The sequence below is a fragment of the Candoia aspera genome, chromosome 1 (genome assembly GCF_035149785.1).
Source record: "Candoia aspera isolate rCanAsp1 chromosome 1, rCanAsp1.hap2, whole genome shotgun sequence".
Lineage (NCBI taxonomy): Eukaryota > Metazoa > Chordata > Lepidosauria > Squamata > Boidae > Candoia > Candoia aspera.
This window is the reverse complement of record NC_086153.1, coordinates 238,289,227-238,310,687: the sequence shown is the minus strand read 5'-3', so window position 1 is coordinate 238,310,687 and position 21,461 is coordinate 238,289,227. Positions and strand designations below refer to the sequence as shown.

General features: G+C 41.0%; 1 protein-coding gene across 1 annotated transcript; it reads left to right on the top strand.

The window, feature by feature from the left end:
- The first annotated feature begins 397 nt into the window (after positions 1-397).
- IRF7 (interferon regulatory factor 7) lies at positions 398-21,461 on the top strand. Its single transcript, XM_063289288.1, has 11 exons — positions 398-491; positions 2,938-3,100; positions 4,239-4,434; positions 6,243-6,334; positions 8,172-8,223; positions 10,432-10,587; positions 13,781-14,014; positions 16,957-17,169; positions 17,835-18,209; positions 19,319-19,437; positions 21,135-21,461. Exons 1-11 carry the CDS (start codon positions 469-471, stop codon positions 21,279-21,281), a joined length of 1,770 nt encoding a protein of 589 aa, XP_063145358.1. The 5' UTR covers positions 398-468; the 3' UTR covers positions 21,282-21,461.

The window sequence follows — 21,461 nt, the reverse complement described above, 5'->3', positions numbered from 1 at the left end:
CAGGTTTTGAAGCATCCTGCAGTCAGAGCTACACTTTGCAGTCTCTTCTTGGTCTTTCACAAGGCAAAAAAGATCGTATTACTTAACTGGGCTTTTGGTGGATGATGTTACAGTTTTTGTTGGCTTATTTTGAATGGGCTGCCACGTTACTGCGACATACATTTATTGCTGAATTCAGGTTTGAAGTGATTGACTTCTGTATTTTTAAACTTATTACTGTAAACAACCCAGAGTATTATAAAATAAATGTTTAGAATGTAATGTGGGAGCTGACTTTGAAGCCTACCTGGCTATGAAGCCATATTTTACACATGTCATGAAAGTTCATAAAACTGTAATTAACATGGATCATGTTGTCTGGTTGTTATTTTGGAACAGGTTCTTCTTGGAGGGGTTCTTCCATTAATCCACAAGTTGCTCAGTGTAAGAAAGTGAGAATTCTTTTGTATTTCAGTTGACAGCTACTCAATGGCAACATCAGCAAATAAGGGGTGAGTGCTCCTGCGGTAGAATTGTATAAATAAATAAAAGTTTATGGGGTGTGGGGAAGAACTGGGTTTGTGTATCCTTACAATGATTCTTGCACAGTACCTTTCAGCTAGTGAATAGTAGGACAAAACTGTCAATAAAGGCAGGCTCTTCTCTTTTCTGCGAATAAGAGCTTTTGACCTAAATTGCATTGAGAGAGAGAGTGTTTTCTTCCTTGTAAGTGTGCTTAGAATTCCAACTTTGCGCACCAACGTCTGCAAATAACGAAACAGTAGTTTTTACAACTGTGTGCTGACCTCTAGGCAGAACGCTGGCAGAAAGTGGACACAACATACTGTAAACTTGTGAGCCAAGTTGATATTTTAGCATAGGTGTCTAATATACCTTGATGTTTTGTATGTACACCCCTAGGTTGGATGCAAGTCACATCACTTGTACCAAGATGCATATTTAATCATTTGCCCTCCCCTACAGATACTGTTTGTGCCCATTATATTTTAGGTGAATCTGAGGGTCATAATATACATAGGACAACCTTCTCTAACCTAGTGCCTTCCAAATAGCTTGGATTACAGCTCCCACTGGCCCTAATGGTATTGCTTTCCTGTCAGGTCATTGGTGGCGGTTGTAGTCCAATAATGACACTAGATTGGGGAAGGCTGCATCATAGCAAGCAGATACTTTAAAATGTGGCCCCACAACCTCCAAACAGAAATTTGTGCTTCTATGTAGCAGTTGGAAATGTTGGGTTTCAGGCCAATAAAAGGGCTAGATAATGAGCATTGCGGGGGGGGGGGAATCTACAGCAGCCATAATTCTGCACTGATGTAGTTAGTACAGTATAACATTCTAAGTTACTGTCTGTGTTATTTCTGGTGGAGTTATTCATATAGAAAACAATGATTTGCCACCTATCTAAATCCAGTTTCACTGCTGGGTATGTGCTAGGGCTCTGCAGCCATTTGGCGTTATTATTTATTTATTTGTTTGTTTGTTATCCCACCTTTATTATTTCTATAAATAACTCAAGGCGGCGAACATACCTAGTACTCCTTCCTCCTCCTCTTTTCCCCACAAGAACAAACCTGTGAGGTGGGTTGGGCTGAGAGTGACTGGCCCAAGGTCACCCAGCTGGCTTTAAAGGGGAGAAGGTGATTTGGAGCGCACAACAGTGTACAATGCTGTCAACACTTCCTTAAATCAAGTGTGTCTCTCCCTGGGATAGTAGGGTGACTGCCAGACTAGCTCAGGAAAAAACAGTTTCTTCCTAATTGCTGACAGTTGCTCAGTGAACATCCCATTCATTTCTGCACAGCTCTCTCATGTCAGATCAGCAAAGCTGCTAGGCTTTTAGCCTATGCATATCTGCATGTGTGTATTTAGATAAGGAGAACCAGTTTGGTGTTACGGCACTGGACTAGAAACCGGGAGACTGTGAGTTCTAGTCCTGCCTTAGGCACAAAGCCAGCTGGGTGACCTTGGGCCAGCCCTTCTCTCTCAGCCCAAGGGCAAACCACTTCCAAAAAACCTTGCCAAGAAAACTGCAGGGACTTGTCCAAGCAGTCTCCAAGAATCGGACACGACTGAACGGATTAAAAACAAAAATTATGTAAGAATTGATTTTGGCCCAGCAAGCTGCTAAGAGCAGTGGATCCGCCAGTACTTCAGCAGTTTGGTGTCTATGAGGGCTTCAGAGAAGGACAGTGCCCAATTCCACTGTGTCGGTAGAAATTCAGTTAGCAGACAAATAGAAGGAAAATAATGATCTATCCCTCTTCGATCAGCAAACTCACTCACTCACTGCAATCGGCCAGTCGTTAAATTTTCCAGGAAGGCAAATAACATCCACAAGGTAAACCATGAGTTCAAGTACAGCTTCAAAGTAAACTTGGCATCTAACAGTTGTGACCTGCCGTGTTAGTCTGTTGATACTTCTCAACCTTAGATTAAGGATCAGGGTAAGGAAATGATAGATGGCAGAATTTAGCTAACCTTGGCTGACCTTGAAAAAGTTTAGCAAAGCTGTGCCTGTTTAGTATGTGGATGAGAGAACACCAGGAAATTCCAGAGCTTTAAACTAGATAAGCAGGTTGAAAAACATTCCAGAGTAGTCCCTGACAGACCACTTCTGTATTGTTACCAAGAGAACAATAGATTGGTCTGTTGCATCACCAGGAGGTAAGCTTGGTTTGAGGGAGACCTTTAATGGAATGATCCAATCAGACTATAACATGGAAAAAATGCATTTTTGTGAAGTTCAGGGAAGAAGGACTTTGTTCTGGCATCTTTATTGGAAAACACTATTATGAAAACTGCATTTCTTTTTCTTAACTGTTGTTTTGCCTGAAGTTTGGAGACCACCCTGCATGTGGATTTACAGTCACTGCTCTTGTTGCAATTTTTGGCTTCAGTTTTCAAGAAGTAAAGTTCTTCTCTTTGCTTACTCAGGGGCCCAAAAAAGGTTGGGTTTTTTGACTGGCTGATTGAACAGATCAACAGTCGAAGATACAAGGGATTGGACTGGACAGATAGGAACCACACAACCTTTCGTATCCCTTGGAAACATATTTCAAAGAAGACTCTTGTGGCAGATGATTATGAGATTTTCAGGGTATGAACACCTGCTCAGAACGATTATACATGTGTGCTTGCCATGCCAAAGGGTATACTCTTTTCTGTAACCATTACAAGCTTCTAATATTTTAAATGGATCATGATACAAGCTTTCACAGGTTTGGCCTATTCACTGATGCTGAAAGAGACCAACACAGCAATTTTTCTGAAAGCTCTTTGCTATATAAGTGAAGAATCTATTTTTACTCAAACATCCCTCAATATGAATAGCGTGCCATTGTTCTTTTAGGTGATAGATTACTAAACGCTTGTGGACGGATCTAAGTAATGTCACGAATCCCAAAGAATTTTTGTGAGAAACTTGACTTGGAAATTAAGGGCAGTTTCTGTTGAGGACTTTTCATTATGCGACCTTAAGAAGTTATAGGGGCTCCGTAAATTGACACTTCCGTTGTAGATTGCTCTTGCAGATTTTCCACTGTTTCTGCATATTTTTCCTTTCATTTATGATGGAGAAAGGGTGGGAGTAGCTGCACAATGCCTGATGGTTTAATGAAGACCACCTCTGAGTAATGAGGGACTTTAATCTTTGTTCTCATGTAGCTTTGCTCGGAATCCCCCACAAGCACACGCCTGTTATCTGTAATGGGAGAAGAGCTCTTACTGGCACCAGTGGAAACTTTGCTCCCATTCTGAGTAGCTGGCATCCCTCTCAGTGTGTGCGATTCCTTTGAGACAGTAACAGGTACAAAATGTGCAAGTTCTTACCGCCACATCTCCCCATGGTGCGGTTCTCATCTGGTTTACCATCTCCCAGTTACTTCTTAAAGAAAAGTTAGTTGCACAAGAGTAGTCTTCCCCAATGTGGCATTCTCCTGATGTTGGATACTTGCATTTCTGAGAACAGCTCTAACACACATCTGAAGGGGCACTAAATTGGGAAAGGCTGCACATGAGCAAACTACACAATGAAATAACAACTCTAGTTGACCCTTTGGAATGCCTTTACCTTTTACCAAGTTTTGGGATATTAGTTTTTTTATTGGATTCTGATTGCTCAATTCCTGATTAGTTGGATAAAGGAATTGGGAAAGGTGGGACCTGACTTTTCTCTAAATGGAGAAGTATCTTCTTACATTTTCATTTCTTTATTTCTTGTGTTTTCATGTGGAAAGGCATGGGCTATGTTTAGCAAAAAATATAATGAAGATATATCAGCTCCTAGTAAATGGAAAATCAACTTCCGCTGTGCCATGAACAGTACAAAGAGATTTGAAGAACTGGTGTCAAATGAACCTGACTTTCACAAGTACAGAATCATCCCCCTGAAGCCAAAAACTGAATCAACAACTAACCTCCCTTCTGGTACAAGTAAGAATAATAGGGATTTGTAGTTCAACTTTGTAGGAGTTGCTCCGTTGTCTTTTTTTTTTTTTTTTTTAGCCAAATAGCATAGAAAGAGATGTAATTTCCTATATATAGGAAATAATGAGAAAAGTGAGGAGAGTCTGGAATTTTGAAAGGGTATCATTTAAAAATAAATGGTGGATATCCATATTATCCCAAGCTAACTTTGCAAAGCCTTATCTTGGGGAATTTATTGAATTGCTATAACAATGTCTGTATATATCATGGGCTGGCAACTGCATCTTAAAGGACTTTGATCTTCTAGAACCCTCCCATATCTAAAATTTGCAGTGGTGCAGGACTGGATTTCTGAACAAGGATTGCCAATTATTAGCCAATGTTCAACAAGTGTGTATCAGTTTAGTAAGTGTGAATTAAGAAATTACAATGATCAGGACTGGAATGAACCAAGAGAGTAAACCAAGTTAATAACTTGCCTTGTTCCAAAGCTGGTAACTATAGTTAATTGGAGATTCCTATTCAGGACAAAAAGACTATATGGCAAAAGGCTTGTTGTAGGGCTCTCTGTAGGGCTTTTTTGCTTTAAATCCAGTGTTTTTTTTATAAGGGAACTATTCTACATGCAGTCCTGGAGTTGGTGATTAGAGCTATAATTGCATAGTTTCTTCCCTACTCTACACTGAATTGGATAGTCTTATAATCGGTCGGTCCAAGTTTATTGACTGGAGGACCAGCATAGAACAAAACAATTAACAGACTGATTAAAAGTAAAAGGAGGACTGAATATAAACACATGCTAAAGGAATAATACAGAATATTATTATCACTATTACTAATGTAAACTGTGTCTCTAGAACCAAGAAACAGAGTGTTATTTGTCTAAAACTAAGACATAGAGCTAAAATTCTAAGACTGATAATAATCTATTATTCCTTCACTTGTGTTTTATATTTGGTCCCCTTTTATTTTTACTTTTAAACAGTTTGCTAATTGTCTTGTTCTGTACTGGTCTTTGACCGAAATAAACTTTGGCTGACTGACTGACTGGATAATCTTATATCAAACTATTCTTTATCACTGTCATAGACCAGTATAAGAATAACCTTATAAAATCATTAGAATTATTTTGAAGAAATTTGGGGCGGGGGGAGTAACAGGGAGAGGTATGGTATTGTCTGTAGCTTCCCCTCATGAGATCATACATGAGTTTTCCCTATTCACACTATCCCATATTCCACCCTTGCCACCCATCCTTCAGCATTGATGTGAAAAGTGTCTCCACACGTCCATAAATGGGGGAGATGGTGGAAGCCCTGCATCTTGTTTATTAGGAACACTCCTCTTGTCCCAGGGATGGGAGCTGTGGCATGTGTCAGGATTGTGGAATCCAAATCAGTGAGCTTGGAGTTGATACTTCTGAGGGGGAAGTATGGTTTTTGAAGTGCACACAGGATTGTGCAGTTTTGCCATCAGCTGTTAAAAGCTAAGCATAAGCACTACTGAGTGAGGCTAACAATTACTACCAAGCACGTTGGAAAAGTAGTAGTAGTTTGGCTGATGTGAATCCAACCACAAGAGAGAAATTAGAATTGTACAACATATTTTCTTGACTCAAAAAACATTAATAAAACACCCAAACCTAGTAAGAGTTAGAGAACGAAGTCCAATATATTACCAGTAAGCGGAATACTAGGTGGTATTACTCATGACTCAGTATAGCTTATGTTCAGTGTGTAAATATTGAATTTAATTCTTAATAAATAAAACATTAAATTCTCAATTTCTGTTTTTGCCGCTGTCCTCTCTTTAAGATAATGGGAGTGACTGTGAAGCTGAACCATCACATTTCAGTCCATACGGTGAAGAATGTCCAGCTCGGCACCAATCTACATGCCTACCACAGGTACAGATCTGTAGCACTTGCTGGGATAGCTAGATTTGAGAGGGCAGTGGAACTACTGAAACATGAAGTTTGGAATTGGTCAACAAAGATAGCTTATTGTATGGAAAATCACTGAAGGAATTCGTAACAAATAATCCTTGCTGACAAAATTGAAAAGCATATGGATACAAAGATTATGAGGATATTTACAGGATTGGAAAAACCCCTGTCTCTAGAGAAGCAGCATCTAGACGATCAACTTATTTATAAATGAAGTATTTCGGGTTGGCTGAAAATTTACTTCTGATTCAGAGGTTACTTTGTGAAACTTACTTAAAATGGGAAGCAACAAAGGAATACAGGATAGAGGTGAAGTCTTGGAGTCAAGCACATTTCCTGATATATCTTTCTGTCTAGCCTACAGCCCTAATATTTCTCAATGATCCACCATCTAAATATTAACCAGGCGCAACCTTGCTTAGCTTTTTAAGATCATTCAAAGTCAGAGAGATGCTGCTGTTTGTCTATTTTATCATATACGTTTGGTCTGTTTCAAGGCAAGTGAAGTATGTGCAACATATTCTCACAGAAGCGTTCAAGGCTTGTGAGGTGCTGTTCCTTTGCCTTCCCGTGCTGGAATTGTTTGATAGCTTAAGATGGGGTTTTCACATGTCCCAAGATTTTTTTCTTCAGTTGTAAAACACTAGCAAATTATATTAGTATCTCATTATTGGAAGGCCTTACACAACTGAGTAAATGTAAACATCCAATTACCTTTTTAGGCATGTAAAATTGGAAACATCCTTGATCCTTGTTAGTTGTTCAGGGAACTTTCATCCAAGAATTTTCCAGATGACTTCCATCTACCGATGCTCAAACTGAGATAATGTTCAGGTGTGAGGCCAAAAGTTGCTCTTGTTTTAACCAAGTTTGTAATAAGAATATAAAACCTATAATGCCCAGAAGCTTGATTTAAATGTTTCTCTACCGCATTCTTTTTGATGGAAGATACATTACATTTTGGTACCAGAACATGCTATCAAAGACACACAATGCAATCATTTTGTTGATTTTGGTGTTTATTAGATTATTTTAGTCTGGGGTGCCTGGCTGATTTAATGTTTTCAGCTGTTTTTATGTTTTCTCTAGTTCTGTATGCCACGCAGAGTCCACTGAAGTTGGGCTGCCAATGAATTTTAATTAATTAATCTGGAGATGTTCAGTGCCTGGGTAGGAAGAATATCTAGAAACCCCAAGTAATATAGAAGTTGCCTTATGCTAAGTCAGTCTCCTGATCCTTTGGATCAAGTATTGTTGACATGGACTGGCACCATCTGTGTGCAAAATTAGACGAGTCTTTTTTCACCCTTCCGGACATAATAGGGTTGGAATTTGAGGCTCTCTGCATGTGAAGAGTAGATGTACTATTGAACTGTCATAGCAGGATCTGTCATAAATTCCTAATTTACTAACATTGTCAAGGAGGGCCTACGCTGCTTTTGCTCTCCCTTTTACTTGTTCATGGAAAAGAATACACAACAGTTTCCTGTCTAATGGAAGTGAACAATCTGACCCATACATTTAAATTGGAGGTATGAGCTACAGACTTTTAAGCCTGCAGCTTTGACAGCAATGACTGTTGCATCCCTCCTGCATAATATGCATGTAATATAATTTGGAAGACCTGAGGTAGCATTTGTGTTGTTTTAAGTTGAGAGAGAATTGATTACTGAAAAATATGGCAGTATCCTAGGGTAAGCTTTAAATGTACCATCAAGAAAGGTTGATTGGCAGGTAATGAACATTTTCACAAGGCATTTCTCAGTATGTGTGACAAAACCTTTTGTCTGGTTCACAGCTGGAGATAGATGCTGCTTTTCAAACCCTGACACTGGAAAGTGGAATGCCAGGTAAGGTGACAGAGGTTGTGGGTGCTCATTTATTGCTACAAGTGTTGGTTGGGGTAGAGGCTTTGATCATCTTCCTAAACTGGGATGAAACATTTTTGATAATGACAGGTATTAATGTGCCCATTTTCAGGGCCATGCTTCAGCTGGAACCACAGTTGCAGGCACCTTTATGCCTGTGAAATAGTAAAAACATATCCTGAACTGGTTTTTTGTTTTTTTTAATTATTAAAATTTACACTTGGATTTCTAAATTAAGGAATAGGAATTTGGGCTGCCAGTTACATCTAATAATGCCCATTATTGAATTATTGATGTGAAAATGAAGAGCGGGGGGAGCTTTTAATTCAAAGTGTGTTTTTTAGGCTTAATCTATTACTTTACAGAACAGTGTCTGGCCATGATGAAAACCTGACCATTGCACTTTATTGATAACTCCTGAAGAGGCTATCTCAGTCCAGCTGTATTGGATCACTTGTTAGCGAAGGTTTTGGTATAGCTGCAGTTGCAAAGAATCCTGGAATGAGCAAATTTAGATAAAATCCCTTTTTGGTCAGATTTCAGACTTCGGATTGTGGGACTGAAGCTGCACTGGTCACTCTGGTGGATGATTTTTATTGGGACCTGGATGGCATGAGTGCAGCCCTCCTGGCCCTGTTGAATTTCGTAGAAGCATTCAGTGCTATCAGCCATGGTATTCTTTTGGACCCCCTGCAATGTATGGGAATTGAGGGCACTATTGTGTACCCGGTTGCTTCCTCCCTGTGGTTTCAGTTGGCTGTAGTGGGGATGAGCGATTGAGCTCCTGGATGCTTGTCCTTGGGGTTCCATAGGGCTCACGTATCTCCCTCATATTGTTTAATATCTACATGAAACACCTGGCTGAGGCCCTTCTTTTTGCAGTAAGCAATCATTATGCTGATGATATCCAGTTATAGATCTCCACCCTGGGCCAGGCAGGAGATGCAGTGGGTGTTCTTACCTGATGTCTGGAGACAATAAGGGACAGGATGGGATGAAGTGGGTTGAAACTGCATCCTGTCAAGATGGGAGTTGCTCTTTGTGCAGGTTGGCAGCAGCCCTATCTCTGGCCTTGAATGGGATGCAGTCTCCTAAAGGAGCAGGTCCATGACTTAGGGGTCCTCTTAAATTCACAGTTTCTGCTTGATCAGTAAGGGGAGCCCAAGGCTAGAAGAGCTTTAGGCAGTTTTGCTTGTGTGCCAGTTGAGGCCCTTTCTGGAACAGGAGGCTTTGGCAACCGTCGCTCATGGCCTCATTATCCCCAAAAGAAGTTACTGTAGTATGTTGTGCTGGAGGCTGCCTTTGAAGACTACCCAGAAACCTCAGCTGGTACAACAGGCAGCTTACTTCCTGATAGGTGACAGCTGTTCCAGTAGGGTTTCCTGGGCACTGCATTGGTTGCCAGTGCATTTCCATGTCCAGTTCAAAGGGCTGGTTTTGAGCTAGATGTGGAATGGCAGAGAGCCCTGTGAGACTGGGTCCATGCCACCAATGGGGCCATCTTCTCCAAACTGAGCATGCTTGTCCTGAGTCATCAGCTCAGGATATGATGCTTCACCCCTCTTCCCCTCAGAAGGTCAAACGGGCAGGGGCTTCCTCTGGCTGCCCCACCCCTTTGAAACACTTCATCCCCTAAGGTCTGGATGGCCTCCATATTGCTGGAGTTTAAGACGACAACGCCTCCTTAATTTCTTTGGGCTTTGGGGGGCTTTGGTGTTTGTTACGCTAGGCTTTCCTTAACCTTTAAAATATTTGTGGTTTTTAATGGCATTTTGGGAACTGGGACTGAATTTGAGGTCAGAAATGATAATTGCAAGGGCTCATTCAAAAAATACAGAAGGGTTGGGGTTATCCTTTTAAACCGCATCTGCCTCACCTAAAGTTTTGATGATCAGATGCCTCACTGAACTGAGATAATACTGTGCTCTGACACTGTGGGCTTCCTGTGCCCAAATGCACAATTGATCTTATGTGTTTGCTGTTGGCTGTCCCTTCATTAATGCTCATGTGCACACAGTTAGCAACTAGTGCAATCCAATGGTGTAGATAGCAGAGATTCCCCAAAAATCTCTGCATAATTGATGCTGAGTTTTATATTTAATGTCGATAAGGTCAATAGGCTAAACGAGTTTATCCCATAGCATGCCAGTGCAAAGACCTTGTTAACAATGGATATTAATGCATATGTAGGTGCTGCAGTGCCAAATGAGAGTGCAGCAGGAAATTTCTACCAGACCGGTGATGATGCGCTTGAATGGATTATTCAGCAGTCCCAACTGAATCTAACTGAAATGCAGCAGGTCTCGTGGGCCCCAACAGTAACTACAGATTCCAGTAACCCTATAGGTAGGTCTAAACATGGACTTCAAAAAATGTATCACAAAATCATGGAACTGGAAAGGACCTTGGAGTTCATCTAGTCCAACTCCCTGTTCAGTACAGGATGCACTAGAGCATCTCTGACAGATGTCTTTCCAACCTCTGGATGAAGGCCTGTAGTTCAGGAGAACTCACCAAGCCATGTAGCAACCTATTGTAACTTCTGACAGTTCAGTTAGGAAGTTCCTCCTGATGTTTAGCCTGAACCATGTTTCTTCTAGTATTAGCTATTAGTTCTGGTCCCATTATCTGGAGCAACTGCTATCATATCCTGCTTCTTCTGGATGACAGCCCTTCAGATGTTTAAAGACTGCTATCGTATCAGCTGTTTTTTCTGTACAGTAAACATACCCAGGCCCTTTAATAATTCCTTAACGGGTTTGGTTTCCAGACTCTTCACCATCTTGGTAGCCTTTCCCTGAACTTGCTCTGATGAATGACTGTCCTTTTTGAACTGTGGTGAGTGGAGCTGGGCACAATACTCCAAATAGAAACTGACCAGGGCAGAGTAGAGTGGAACGATTACTTTCTATGATCCTATTAATATACCCCAAGACAGCACTTGCCTATTTAGCACCTGTATCACCCTGCTGGCTCTTGTTTAACTTATGGCCAACAAGGACACCTAGATGCCTTTCGCATGGACTACTGCCAAACCAGGTCTTCCCCATCCTGTACTTGTGCCTTATATTTGTCCTGCTTGTTTGCAGAAGTGTGTATTTTTCCTGTTAAATTCTCTTCCATTTATTTCACCCCACTGTCTAGATCTTTTTGGATCATCTTCTCTCCTCAAAAGTATTAGACACCCCTCTGATCTTTGTGTCATCTGCAAACTTGAAAAATGTCCCCTTAATTCCATCCTCCAAGTTATTAATAAAAATGTTGAACAACATAGGGCCCAGAACAGAATCTTGTGGTACTCCACTCAGTACTCCCTCCAAGTTAATCTGAAGCCATTAGCGAGCCCTCTTTGGGTGGATCATTCAGCCAACTGTGAGTCAGAATCATATGAATGATCACAGCCAAAGAAGGCTCGCGAATAGCTTCAGATTAACTATTGAGTGGAGTGCTACAGGATTCTGTTCTGGGCTCTAAGTTGCCTGGCCCTGGTTCCATCCAACAGTGGTATCTTCTTTAGCATTTTGTTAAGTAGCATATCATGAATCATTTTATCAAAAGCCTTGATGAAGTTCAGGTACACTAGGTTTATAACATTCCCCTGATAAGCTATGCTAACCATTCTATAACAAAGATAAGATGTCTGGTACAATTGGTTTGTGACAAACTCAAGCTGGCTCCTGTTAATTGTAGCATGTCTATGTGAATGATCAGAAAGATGCTGCTTGGTAATCTGTTTGAAGACCTTGCCCAGTATAGATGCCAAGCTGACAAGTCTGTAGTTCCCCAGGTCTTCTCTTCCCCTTTTTGAACGTGCCCAGAAAAGGGTGTGTGTGGGTGTGTTTTGTATATGTGCTTTGCAAGCATCAGGACATTCTGAGCATTAACCTTTGTATTTCTACAATTTCTGGAGACTACCTTGTATCCTTTGGTTATGTTGCTTTTCTTCTTTTTCCTGGACATGCTGTTTCTTTTCCTCTTTGGCATTTTAAACTCCTCTTCATATATCCACACTGGCCTCTTTAGATTCCCCCAATTTTTCCATCTTGTGAGAGTCAGTTTGGCAAGGTGGGTGGTGAAGAAATGTGAGAAATAAATAAATAAATAAATAGTCTGCAATTGCGCCTTCAGGACCTTGTTCATGGGATTTCTCATTCTTCCTGGACACTTTTTGAAGACCAGCGATACAATCTACCTCTCCTCAGAATCCTCTCTACTGACATGCCTCCTACCCTGATTATCACAAATTCAACGATAACATATTTGCTTGCCTCCAAGGCACCAGTTACCTTCACTTCTTGAGCCAGTTCTTTCATATTGATGAGGATTAAGTTGAGGATAGCCCCCTTGCTTTTTCTTCCACCTTCTGAGAAATGAAGTTGTCAACATGATATAAATATTTGGACCTCTGATTCTTGGCAGAGTTAGATTCCTAGCAGATATCCCGAAAACTGAAATCCCCCATTATTCTTATTGCATAACTCTTCAAAAGACTGGTCATCTGATACAGAAGATCCTCATCTGTATCTTCTGCCTGCCCAGATCGTCTGTAAAAAAAACCCATGGTCATATTACTTTTACTTCTCTCTCCTCTGATTCTTACCCAGATAATCTCAACAGGATTTCCATGTTCTAATTCCTGAATTTTTGTGGCAGTATATTTTTTTCTTTGTATATTGTGCAACATGCCCCACTCTTTCTCCTGAATTAGTTCCTTCTGAAGAAATCGTAGCCGCCTGGTACTTAGGGCCAATTCTGAGTCTTATCCCACCAGGTTTCAGTGATCACGTCATACATGTCTTCCTGAGTTAGAATCTCTAGTTCTCTCTGTTTCCCGTATTCTGTGCACTGATGGAAAAACAACTGAGGTTTTGAGTGACACCAGCTATTGGCCTCTTCGTTGTAGTTTCTTTGGAAATCCTGAGTCCCCACCTTGGCCTCCTGCGTCTGCCTTTGTGTTCTTCTTTCTTGACTTGAGTCCTTGGCTGCATATCATTGCCTTGGAAATGGCTGTTCCTCCTATCTTTCAAGGCCATTCCCTATTCCCTCTACTATGTCAAGCAGGAAGACAAATATAGCACATACTTTGCCGATCTCGATGATGGATCCCTCACATATTGCTTGGAGCTTTTCCTTCCAATTTTCCTAGCCAAATTCTCTTACATGTCTTCCTTATCTGCATCTCTGGGTGAGGACTAGTCTGAACTGAAGGGAAAAGAAAGGATCAAAATAAGTGGCTCCCCCTTGACCTCCCCTGCCAAACAGCTGTTTGCTCACTCAGTGAAGTGTTCTTGTGCCAATTGCTTAAACTCGTGAGTTCTGGGTTGTCTCTTCAGCTCCATTACATTAGGCATGTAATGTCTCCATGCTAGGTTTGTATCCAAAGAAACAAAGGCAGTGTTATGGAGAAGGCCAGTGGCTAGAGAAAGTGTATTAAGAGGGGTTACCTACAAAACTCTCTTTATTATCTTTTGTTCGTATCTGTTATAAAGACTGTAGATTCTTCCTGCTAGTTACCTTGTTTTATTCTTTTCTATTCCAGGGAATGCTATTTTGTATGAACAAAGTTCCTGTGAAATCCCTCAGGTCAACCAAAATGGCTGCTTACCTATAGGGAATGGAGTAGTGGTTGAACCTGTGGCAAATAACTGTTATCAAGTAGGACCCCAGTGGCTACCTGCAAACACAACAAATGAGATTTCCCAGTCAACCATTGCTTTTCCAGTATCACATGCTCAACAAAACTTTCCTGGTACAAATCAATTTAACCAATTGGGTGAGTAAAGTATTCTGCAGCCTACCTAGTTGAATTCAACCCAAATGGAGCACTATGTAAGAAAAGAGCAAGTTGAAGTATCACTATGTGAAGTTTCTGCCCAGGGGACAATTAATAATTCTTAAGCAAGAAAGATTAGACTAAGGTTACACTTCATGCTAAACCACAACAGACTGAACCAGATTGTAACTTAGCACAGTGTGTGAACTCAAACAGGCTGTTATTCCCATAATTCCTCAAACATGCATCTATCAAAGCATTTGTGTTTTGGATGAAAATCAACTATATAACATTCAAGGGAGAATTTGCTTCCACCAGAAACACTGGAACTCAGTCAATCAGGAGTCTGTTCTAATGAGGAAACCACATAGTCAATCTGAGGTTTGCTACTGTTCTTTAGAACTAGATTATTTCTATTGGAGCAAAGACATAGATGGGACAGCAGCCCAGGATAGAAGATTTACCAATTAGTGCTTGCACATGCACACCTTTTCCTTCTTACCTGCATGCCTACATGTACACATTCATACATAAACCCCAAGAGCTTGTAGGGACCACCTGGAGGTTATGCAAAGCTACTGTAATAGCAATAGAGATTGGGTAAAATATTCCCCCCAACATGTGATGGTTTTAATTTGGGCATTCTTGAACGTGGTGGATGCCACATTTTTTTATTGGACTGGAATTACCTTTAATTGCTGTGTACTTTTGTATGATCAGAATGAAGTTATGAACTCTTTCTATTGCCATCTACTTCCCCCACCTCAGCTTCATTTTTTTCTACCTCTGATCTTCATTGGACTTTCAGGCATAGAGTTTTGGTTAGCTGGGAGTGTTCCTGGTATTTGAGCATCTTTCGTCAGTCTAATGCCCAGAAAAGAGATGGGTCCTGCTTTTCAGGCCAAGGCCTGTGAGCTGCAGTGGGTAAATGGTGCTATGATATAAGTGGGGGTGGGATTTCAAGCGGGATTAAATTAAAACAGAGACAAAGGGATTGCCTCTGTTTTAATTTGGGGCAGGCATGGATCCATTTTTACAGTTGTGTTAAAGCTACCAGAGGTTTAACGCACCTATTGTATTTAATTTCACAACAAAAATACACTAGAAATTGCTGTCGTACAATATGGTGGCAGACTAGCAGTGTATTCTCAGGGTATGGTCAAGACTGTAAAAAAAAGGCAATGATGGTTGCAGGTTGCCCACTCTTGACCTAGATTATTTTCTGAATATGGGATTTAATTTCTGAGCATGAAAGTTAGATAATTTCTTAAGACTAGGAATTTAATATTTTGGAATAGGAACTCGTCCATAGTGCTTCCCTGTTGTCAGGGAGGAACTTATTGGTCTTAATACCATCCATCACTGCACTGAAGAATCAGTTTATGTTGTGCATCATCTTGCCTGATTGAGATATTATAAATAGAGAAAGCTGCTGAACCCAGGAAATAGATCTATTGGGCTAGGGCAGTTGCCTTAGTGGAAACTCTAGGTAGCCTTGTTTCCTGATTGCAGGATTTTGGTTATTTCTTATTAAAAAATTTTGGTGGTTTACTCTACTACCCTATTTTTACTTTCTTCTTTAATAAACTTTCCTTAAACTGGATCAGTGTGCTGGCTTAAATTCCTATTTGCACTATCAAAAGATAGTTCCCCTCTTCCTAATTCCATTTGCCCAGATTTTGCAAGCTTATTAAAGGTGGGGGAGGACTAAAAGAAAGTCCAGGCTAATTGCTTGTCCAGCAGAAAGTGAGAGCTTACTTGGCGGTCTCCTTACTCCCAATTAAACACTCCATGCTTGGAGAGGAAACCTATCCATCATAGGGAATTAGAAAACTAGTTAGTTATGACCAAAAAAAAACAACAACCAAGGGGCAGAGGCACCTTGTTATTAAGTTGTTCTGTTCAGCAATGCAGGGAATGGCTGTCATCACTGGAGACACACAGTAATGGGTTCAAGATGTGATGGCAATAGGGCAAGATCACACAATTTACCTTATTTTTCTCTTATTTTATTCATTAACACAGTCAGAAGTAAGTGGTTTGGATAAGGCAAGCCGTATAGGGAAATACAAGCTGTCCCACCTTTTCACCTGCATCATGACTTCTTAGTAGGCGTTTTCCCACCTCTTGACTTGATAGCTTGACACGGTCTACAATAAAAGTACCAGACAAGGATTTTTCCCTCTAGATCTGCATTTGTTCCAAAACCATTCTAAGTAAGCAAATCTGTACACAGTATGATACATGCCTAACATATGTGTGTTCCTAATGTGTGTATTCCCCCTACCCCAGCCCCTGGACTCTACTTCCGATTGGCCACTCTGGATCTGTTTACCATTCTTATTTACCACTTCAGATCTAAAGAAGGGACTTGCTTAATTAACTGGCATTGTCCCATTTACTCTCCCTGACTGAAGAGAAGATAGGTGACTGGCTGATTGATTGATTGATTGATTGATTGATTCTTTGACAGGCAGACCTTTGCCAACCCTAGCCAAACCTTAAAGTCGTCTTTCTCCTTCATTGCTCTTCTTTCCAGGGTTGTCCTTTGAACGCTTTAGCGAGTGTTCTCCCAGTCTCACCCAGTGGTACATAAATTCTAATTAGTGTCAGTTGCATAGTCCATCTTAAGTTTACCAGCCAACATTATTCTGGATAGAAATGAACAGTACACCATCCGTTTGCATCAGCCACGAGAGGTGTCTAACCCATTGTGGCCATTGTAGGACTTTTAGCTGCCAGCCAATACCTCCATTGCTCAGCTGCTTATCCCCCAAGCTCTCTTTGATTTTGACATGTCACCCTGGTCTTCCCCCAGTTAAACAAAGGTTTTGCTTTCATTGAGCAAGAAGTAGACATGGGTAAAGGTGGCTCAGTGGCTAAAATATAATACTTGTGGCTTTTGATTTGAGAATATTCAAGGTGTTTCTCCTCCATATTAGAAGAAGCTGTCTACAGTGCCAGCTGTTTTGTCAATAACATTTATCTGAATGAAGAGCCTCAGGAAAATGGAGTGATGAATAATGAAATGAGGAATGGCTATCCATTTACAGCAAACCAGCAAGCCATGATGGAACAGAGTGTATTTGCACCTTCAGCTGCCCTCCCAACAGATGAACCAGCCATCCATAATGTTCCTTCTCAGGACCCTGTAGGTCAGTGAAGGGATTCTTTGTGGGCTTATGAGGGCAACTAATAAAAGTATCTGAGCAGCAACAGCTAAAATATATATTATACACACACACACACACACACACACACACCTTTTAATTGGAAAGAAGGAAGAATTGACCAAACCCTCCTTATCATGAGATAGTATAGATTACCTGCCTTTAGTTTATAAAGAATGTACATCAGGCAGGTATTAGAAAGTTGAAAGCAAAACATCTGCTTTAAAATGTGACTACTTTTCACAGTTGTAATCCCAGTGAAAAATATTAACTTTTGGGTTTGTGTATCTGGAATGTCTCTATTTTATGTCCCTTGGGCTTCTTCCTGGCAAAAGTGGGCTGTCCTCAACTTTTAGGCAGACCTCTAAATATTTAAGAATTTTATGATTTCCACTTTTGCCAATAGATTCATTGCAAAATCCTTTGTAAAATATCCCTTTCCCTTTTCCGCCAAGATGCTCTTGTTAACCTATTTTATCTAGCTGAGGAGAATGTCTGAATCAGATATGTGATCGTTATCTGCCTGTTCCTTCCCAAAACCCTTTTTCCATCTTCCCTGTTTTCCGCTTATGCTTAGTCAGCCTGCAAGACTTTGTGGACAGGGATACTGAGCCTCCTTCCACTACACTGTGTAATCTTGCCTCTTTCAGAAGCTGACCCATTTACCATAGAGGTCTCTATCTACTACCGTGATAAGCTGCAGTACAAAGCAGAAGTAAACAGCTGCATGTTCACCTATAACCAGCAGACCTGTGACAACCCGCACAATGCACAGATCATACAGTTTCCAAACCCAGAGGTGCTGACAGATCAGAAGCAAGTTCAGCATACCTTGACTGCACTACAAACTGCAAGTTTATTGTTATATCAGAAAAACAGGAAGATCTGGGCCAAGCGACTTGGCCTTTGTAAGGTCTTCTGTGCATTCTCTAAGGAGCTGGACAATCAGTCTCAGGACCCTCCATGTAAATTGCTGCAAAGGAATGTTGAAACTGAAATATTCAACTATGAACAGTTCTTTCAAGGTGAGGATCTAGCACAGAGGCAGACAATGGAAAGGGCCTTGTGCAGCACTGAGTGTTCAGATCAGGGGCTGTGACATCTGTGTTGAAATAATTAAAGCTAATTAAAATCTTTCCCAGCCATCTTCTGCTTAGAATTGTTATAGCTATGCTATCACTGTTTTATGTCCTTAAAAACTGTTGTCTCATAAGGCTTAGTGAAGACAGTAGTCTTTCTTTAGTCTTTGAAGACAGAGTCCTCTAAGGATAGAAGCTACAGTGCCAAATATTCTAGTTTCTTATCAAGGACATACTGTCTTGGGTCTTTCAGGCAAGGGCTGCAGCAGTTATAATAGCAGGAAGAGGGAGATGATTGGAAAAGGCTTTACTCGGCGATCACAAGGCAGTTGGACTCAAGCAGGGGGCAGAAGGGTGTACCTGCACAGCTGTGCAAGTATTCTCAATGTAGTTTGGCAAAAGCTCCTCAGGACTTCCATCAGGCATTTTTTCAAGCCTAATTTGTAGATGACAGGGATTGAACCTAGGACATTCTGTACAAAAAGCAGCTGCTGTACTTTTTTTTTTTTCATAACTTATTACGGTCTTAGACCAGTACAAGCTGCTGTAATAAGCTATGACCCCAGTTGCCATCTTATGGTACAAGAAGATGGAACTTCTTTTTGGCACACCAAATAAGTAGTATCTGGCTTCAGTATGTGGCATGCTGAACCACAATGTGGATTGGCTGGTTTTGACTTAGATGTTAGCCATGGGTATTATGTCGGAGGTATTATATGGGGAAACTGCTTCATTGCATTCTTTCCTACCCTGCTAGTAACAGTATGCTTGTAACTGGGAAAAACACTTGAAATATGGATTGGGCCAGAAGATTTTATGATGGCATCTTGAGAGAGAGAGGTCAGAAGATCCCCATAACCTGTAAACCAGCTCTGGAAGGCTTGGTTAATGGGTTATTGATGACCAAAAGATTCCAGGTTTCTTTTTACTGACACAATGAAAACATCCTTAGGTTTAGTTGTATTTATAGAAAATACAAAAAAACCTGTTTTTCTATTCATGAATCCCTATGTTAGCATACATAGCTATGACTCATGGACCTTTCTCTTTAACAGAGCTGGTTGAATTCCGTGATGGTCGAAGAGGCTCATCTCCTGACTATACCATTTATCTGTGCTTTGGACAGCAATTTTCTACTTCCAAACCCAAGGAGTCCAGACTGATCTTGGTGAAGGTAAGAATATCAGTGTCAGCAAACATACTGAATATTGTTCAAGGTGATTTCTTTCTTCAAAGGATCACAATAGTGGACTTCAGTCTGTTGCCACCCCAGCATGATTTCCTCGATGCCTGGATGGGGGGAAAGCATGGCAAAGTGGCTGTGTGGATGAGCCCTAAGAACTAAAACTGTGCAGCATTTGAGACTGTGTCTCCAAAAGCTGCTTTGGAGGGTGCAAGAGGACAAATACAATCCCCTCCAGATCAGATTTCTTCAGCCAGAAAGTACAGCTTCATTTAGATCTGAGCTTGCTACAGCTGATTTGAGCATCAAGCCTTACAGACTATAGATTATGGCACAGTCTCCTTCCAGTTGGATTTACAAGATTGCTCCAGGGACAGAAGGCACACCAGGTAAAGAAAGGGATTCTTGCCACATTGATTTCAGTTCCTCAGATGTCAGCCTTTTTGCAAATAGAAATGAATCAGTGTCAGTGACCCAACATATTAAAATGTCAGGTTATCCATATTTTCAGGATCCAAGGGACTCTCAATTTCTGCATGTCCACACATCAAACCTCACTGTCCCCTCTTTCCTGTTCCCAGGTTTCTTTTCTAAAAATCCTGGTGTGCTACCCTTTTGCACCTTCCCTTCAGTGCACACCAAATTCTTCTCTGAAAAATGGGGTATCTGTAACACTGACAGTTTTATTCGCCAGGGAAATATTCTTTAGGGTCTCTGTAAATATTTTGTAGACACCAGGTTTCTGTGTGTACAGATTCTTTGTAGGTGCAGCTGTACCAGTTACATATATAACTGGCATATACAGTATATATATAACCTGGTGTCCCAAAAGCCATCAGACTCTGCTTAGGAACATAATGCTAGTCTCTTAATTGCTTTATCCCCTTTCCACAAGTTTCTGCCCTCTGCAAGATCTCAATCACTAGGTGGATGCAAGCTTGTTTAGCCCATTGCTGGAAGGTCCAGCCTGTTGCTACCCTGGTGGACATTGCAGCCCACTCTACAAGGAGCATAGCCACCTTGAGCATCTTCTCCATCAATGCTCCTGAATGGCATTTGCAGAGCATCAACATGGTCCTCAGTCTCTTTTTTAAAAGCTCTCTGCTGCTTCCTAGGACTAGATGAGAGTATTTAGGTTTTGTTGCTGGAGTGAGTGGAAGATGCAACCCAGCTAAGGATACCTTCCGTCCATGGTAGGAAAGGGAACTAAATCCTAAGCCTGTTCTTTATCTAATCACATTTGCTGATGAACATTCCTTGTTCAGTTGTGCATCACTCATTTATTTGTTCCTCCTGGAAGGAGAAATTACTCAAATTTATTCATTCATTCATTCTGGAACACACAAGCTGCTGTCTTGCATTCTTGGAGTCTCCACTCTCTCGTCCGCCAAATATCCTCCTATTGGGGAGTTGTAATCCCAGAATATCTGAGGTTAAGCTGTAGCTAATCGGGAAAACTGACCTCTGTCTTTTTTTCTGGGCCCTCCCATTTCTAAACAGGGGAGGCACTGACAGTGAAACCGTTTTGATTTTCTTTTTGCAATTCTCTCAGAGAGTCTCATCCCTAAACATCTTTTCTTAGTGTTGGATACCTGGATATCCAAGTAGCTGAATTAAAGACAACTGCATAGGAGAAATGTACCTCTGCATGAGCTAATAATATGTATTGTCTTCTGTGTATCTTACAGCTGGTTCCAAATGTTTGTAAACATTGCCATGAAATCCTGCAGAGAGAAGGCTTCTCGTCCCTGACCAGCGAAAACGTGAGCCTCCAAATCTCCAACAGCCTCTTTGACATGTTAGAACATTTCATGCAGACGGAGACAGTGTATTAAGCACTTTGTGTTGTATGCCAGTCGGTTGGTAGGTTTTGCAAAGGGTGAGGCTGGCTCCCTCCATTTGTCGCATAGGCAGAAGTGCTGTAATCTCCTGATTGAATCTCACCCTTGCATTAAGCTGGATAACCCATGAATTGGACTACTATTTATTGAGATAATCACACTATGGGGATACAG

Bases quoted from the DNA above. Each gene is read 5' to 3' on its own strand.
- IRF7 (XM_063289288.1), top strand. From the start codon at position 469: ATGGCAACATCAGCAAATAAGGG. The intron at 3,101-4,238 runs GTATGAACACCT...TCATGTGGAAAG, and splicing joins ATGATTATGAGATTTTCAGG to GCATGGGCTATGTTTAGCAA. The intron at 18,210-19,318 runs GTGAGGATCTAG...TCTCTTTAACAG, and splicing joins CTATGAACAGTTCTTTCAAG to AGCTGGTTGAATTCCGTGAT.